The 5,079-nt window shown below is 30.7% G+C and overlaps 1 protein-coding gene across 2 annotated transcripts in view; it reads left to right on the forward strand.

Moving 5' to 3' along the window:
* The window catches only part of LOC117168051 (RNA pseudouridylate synthase domain-containing protein 2-like), a 485,526-nt gene that overhangs the window by 146,999 nt on the left and 333,448 nt on the right, over positions 1-5,079 (forward strand). Inside the window, exon 1 of one of the 2 annotated variants that reach the window (XM_033353397.1) lies at positions 2,005-2,665. The exons of the other annotated variant lie outside the window; for it this stretch is intronic. Coding sequence (XP_033209288.1) covers positions 2,516-2,665 — 150 coding nt within the window. The 5' untranslated portion in view covers positions 2,005-2,515. Of the gene's footprint in view, positions 1-2,004; positions 2,666-5,079 lie in introns of those variants that run through there. 2 annotated transcript variants of the gene reach the window in all.

A 5,079-nucleotide genomic window follows, 5' to 3' on the forward strand; every position in this document is an offset into this window, starting at 1 on the left:
TATTTGTACTTTTCTTTAACAATTTTTTAATATTTTTTTAAATCTTGTCGCCTTTCTTATTTTTATTTATCTTTTTTATATTTAGTTTTAAAAGTCTGATAAAGAGGTTAATCTTATTTAAAATTCCTTTACAGTATTCAGCTCGTATTTTTAATTTTTTAAACATATTTTGGAAGATTTCTTCTTTTCTTCTCTTTGTAAACAAAGTTATCTTTTTATTCCATATCTTTTGAGGTTAATCTTGAAAATATTTATTTCTAAAAAGTTTAGAAAAGGGTTAATCTTATAGAAAATGTTTTTTCGGTCAAAGGAAGTGAGGGAGGGGAAATCAGGGCAAGTTAGGGATAGAAGTTTCAGTCCGAGGCTGCAAAACCCTCAAAATCGCGATAGTTTTTGCGCTTGAAGGCAAATTTCTGAAAATTTGAATTATTTCAAATTTATTAAATTTTTCGTTGTACTTTAGAGTAAAAAGTGACAAATGGCATTTATAGTTTGACTAAAAATTAGTTTTTAGTTCTGTATGTTCAGATATTTGCTTTTATAATTAGGCAAAAATTAGCTTATTTTCAGTGAAACACTACTGAAAATTCAGTCAAATTTCACTAAAATTTTTAGTGAAAAACTAATGATTACTTCAATCGAATTTAGGGCTACTGTATTTATAAATAATTAATGGAGTTATAACTTAGTTTATTTATTATACTTTTTTCGTTCAAGTTTCTAACCACGTGATCTGCCAATCGCAGTCAAAACCTTTGATAGCATTCATTGAGGGCCTAACTCCACATTTGCACGATTTTACAGGATTCGTTGAATTTATTTGAAATCTTCTGAATTATTTTGTAACCATTAATCATATCTTTTAATTGGTAGGGTTTCAAAGATTAGAAGAGATATTTTTTAAATTCATCCTGAATTCTCATCAACTTACCCTGAATTCTTTTAAATTCTTTGGAAAAAATTACTGAATTGAATTAAGTTTTTTCTCTTCATATTTTTAAATTATTTATTTATTTATTTTTATGAATTTCATCGAGTTTTTCTCGTTTACCTTAAATTCCTTTAAATTTAGTCCATTTTTACGGAAATCAATGGAATTTTTTTCGTTTAAAACATTTTTCCAAATCACTTGAATTCTTTTGAATTTAACCTCAACTGTTTTCAAATCTTATAAATTGATCCTGAATTTTTTACACTTTGAGCGCGAAAAAAAGTACCATGTGACTGTAACAAAAAATACCCTTTGGTCCCTATATTTCATCCCATAGGGACTACGAGGCATTGTATTGTTATAAGTTTTTCTAATCGATTTGTTCATCGATTTCATTAAATTTCGAATTGCTTAAAATAAGAATTTGCATAAAATTAAGGGTGAAAGACGTATTAAAGTATTGTAGGAATGTTTAAGCTATAAGAAATGTATATTTTTGGTGTATTTTAAAATTCAATTTTTTTCTGTTACGCTGTATAAATATTTCTAAATTATTACTCATGGAAGAATTCTTTTAATATTCTACAAGAAATCCTGTATATATTATTCTTTTAAAAATTTGCAGGTGCCGTTTCTGTCCATTAATTTAATGAAATTACAAATTTGCGTATTCTAAGCCCTACAATATCGTCAACCTTTTTTTGTTTCATAAAATTTAGGACTTATTGCTCAACAAATAACAAATACTGTGGTATAGGATCTAGACCAAATCATAAACAAGAAAAGAGTAAAGCGTACGAATTAAAAAAAAATCGTTTAGGTGAATGTGTGTCTTGTGAGTTTGGCATGGAGTTCCCCAAATAAATGATAAATGCGATGGAAAGGGGGGGGGGGTCGCACGTGCGCGAGTTAGGGTTGAAATGGGTGGAGCAAGAGGTTCCTCACTAGATTACTAGAGCTAGAAGAGGAGAGCGTGATCCAGAGAGAGACAAGGAGAGAGAGGGAAGAGAGAGATCTCTCTCCGCCATGTGCTCGCTCGATCAACGCTCAGTCGTCGCGGCGCGCTCGTTGCGGCCACGTCGGACAGATTTTATATACATACCAAAAATAGTCGTGGTCTCGCGAGACAAACATATTTCATCTCGTGTTTGAATTCAGTTGGAATCTCAAATTTAATTTTGTTCTCGTGTTTCACTGATCTCGTGATGTTCGATTAGATAAGCGAGTTCTGTCGGACGTTGCGACGCCTGAGCTCCAACTCTTTAACCCCCTGCGATTTTTCTCAGTGTTTCTAAAATCACCCCGTCACAGGAAGATATGTCCACAATTTAACTGTGATTACCGTTAAAAAAAGAGTGCATCTAATCCTTTTTTTTCGCCGGGTTCTTCAAACTTGTGTTTCTCGAAAAGGATCTGAGGAATTTCGAGAAGTTTTATGGATCTCTTGAGTAGAAAAGAAGAAAACTTTTTGATGAGAGCCTCACTCTATTAGGAAGTGAAAGAATTAAAGTTTTTTGTTGAATTATTATTACTGTAATAGTTGCTGTTGTTGTTATTATTTGAGTGCCGGATTGAAACATCAAAATGCATCACACAGCACCTTGGTTTCTGCCTTGGGGGTTAAAGTTGGTACCGCTACCGATACCACCTGGGCATCCGGCTTCCGGCATCCCCAATCCGGCATTACACCTCCTGGCGCCACTACCTGGAATTTATGCACCAGAACCTCGCAAGGTAGGCAGCTTCTTCAATTATTCTTGAAATCTGAATCCGTTTGCTCGCTCGCTTCGCTTTACGATAAAAAGCGGTGAATCCTCTCTGGTCCTCGTGATGTAGCTTTTGTTTGAGAAAGAACCCCACGTACAGCAAACCACAGAGTGAGGCTGCTGTAATGTATACATCGGATCAGTGCGGCTTTGTTCTGAATTAAAGGTAGAACTTTAATAACTGTCAAGGGTAATCAGGGCTGCCACATAGTTTATCTTTATCAAAAATCACTTTTTAGTTACTTTTAAAAATGAAAAGATCAATTTAGTCTCTTTTCTTTCAATAAATAAACACATTTATGAATGTTCTTAAAGTATTTTGGCATATGTTAAGGTATATTGAAAGATTCCATGAAATTTTAATATATTCCAATAATTTAAAGGGATTTCAAAAGATTTTAAGTAGTATAGTGTATTAAAAAAACGCTAAAGAATTTTCGACAGCTTTTAAAACTTTAAAAGGAATTCAAAATATTTCAAATTTTTAAACATATTTGAGGTTTAAAAAAAAAGATTCTGAATCATTTTTAATCGATTTTAAAAGTTTCAAAGGTTTTTCGAAGATTCAAAAGAATTTGAAATATTTAAGGGGTTTTTAAAAATATTCCGAGGAATTTTGAATAAGTTTGATTAATTTGAAGGGTTTTAAATTATTGTAAAGATTTTAGGGTATTTAAAAAATGCCAAAAAAATTTTAAAAGTTCAAAAGAATTTAAAAAGATTTCAAGAGACTTTACATATATTTTATATTGGTTTTTAAAAAGATCCAGAGGTAATTTTCATAGATTTCAAAAGTTTCAAAGTATTTCAGAAGATTAAAAAAAAAAAAATTCGAATATTTTAGTGTTACTTAAGAAAAAAAGGTTCTGAAGAATTTTGAATAGGATTCAATAATTTGAAGGGGTTTCAAAGGACTTTAGAGATTTTGGGGATTTAAAAAAATGCCATTTCAAAGAGATAAACAAATTTTCAAAGGATTTCGAACAAATTCGAACATGTCTTTTTAAACGAATTCACAAGAATTAGTAGTATCGTAGGATTTTAAGGATTTGCAACTATTTCAGAGTGAAACCAAAGATTTAAAAGAATCTTGAAGCTGTTAGAGTATTTTAAATGATTCCAAGGAATTTTCAGTTGATTTCCATAATTGAAAGTTATTTTAAAACTTTATAATAGATTTTAAATATCTCAGGGTATTCGTAAAGTTTTAAATAATTTGAAGTTATGCTAAAGATTCAAGCGATTTCAACAGATTTCGACAAATTTGAAATATTTTAGAGTATTTAAAAAAATTCCAGGGAATTTTAAAGAGCTTTAACAAGTTTCAAGGGATTTCAAAAGATTTTAAATAATTTTAAGATGTCAGGTTTTTTTTTAAGATTCCGAGGCATTTTCAGTATTTTTAAAAACTTCAAGAGCTTTCAAAGACGAATTTTTATTCGAATTCATTTGTAATTATCCCTGAATTCAATTGATATTTACACTTTTTTAAATTTATTTCAAATCACTTTATTATTTTTTTATTTCACATTGCATTTTTATGAATTTAATCGAACTCTTCTCAATTCGCTTAAATTGATGAAAATTCACTCAAATTTTACAGAAATCAATGGAACCTTTTGAATTAAAAAAATATCCAATTCATTTAAATTATTTTTAATTTAACTTGAATTGATTGGATCTCTTGTAAATTTATTTATTTTGAATTACTTTAAATTTAAAAGAACATTATTCACATTTGTTTTTTGTGGAATGAGGTTCAAGAATATGTTGACGTAAGTAAATATTTATTAAAAGACAGCACTAGAATTTACAAGACGGAAACTGATAATGACCAGTATTACAAGATTTAAATATTTATTGGGAACATAGGCTCGAGACGATGTCGAGTGTTCGCTAGGTAGTTAGAATTGTATCTGAAGATTTTGAGTAAGGGGTGAACATTGGTAGCATCGCAGATCATTGATACAGAGGTGGAGAGGATATTAGACTCTCTCTAATTGGTCGTAGAATCTTAGAGAAGGGAAGCAGACACGCCTTCTTTCTGACGTCACAAAATTCGTACCTTTCCAAATTTGTAGTAAAAGTGGCCAAGGGCCCATGTGTACAGCTATAAGTAATAAACGGCTTAAGAGGCCCTAAGCTGGGACAATATGCTAAGATGAGTCCTCGAAAGGATGAACATAAATTAAGGTAAAAGGTCCCTGAAGCGAATGGTTTTGAAAGTGAAAGTTTCCGGTAATAACCGGAATAACACTTTTTGAAAGTGAAAGTTTCCGGTAAGAAAAATATACATAAGAAAAATAACAGATGTTGCACGTCCCCTTGTCGAAGGAATAATAAATTTAGAAGGCTGAATACAATTCAAAAAATAAAATAATA

Source organism: Belonocnema kinseyi, chromosome 2, assembly GCF_010883055.1.
Source record: "Belonocnema kinseyi isolate 2016_QV_RU_SX_M_011 chromosome 2, B_treatae_v1, whole genome shotgun sequence".
Classification (NCBI taxonomy): Eukaryota; Metazoa; Arthropoda; class Insecta; order Hymenoptera; family Cynipidae; genus Belonocnema; species Belonocnema kinseyi.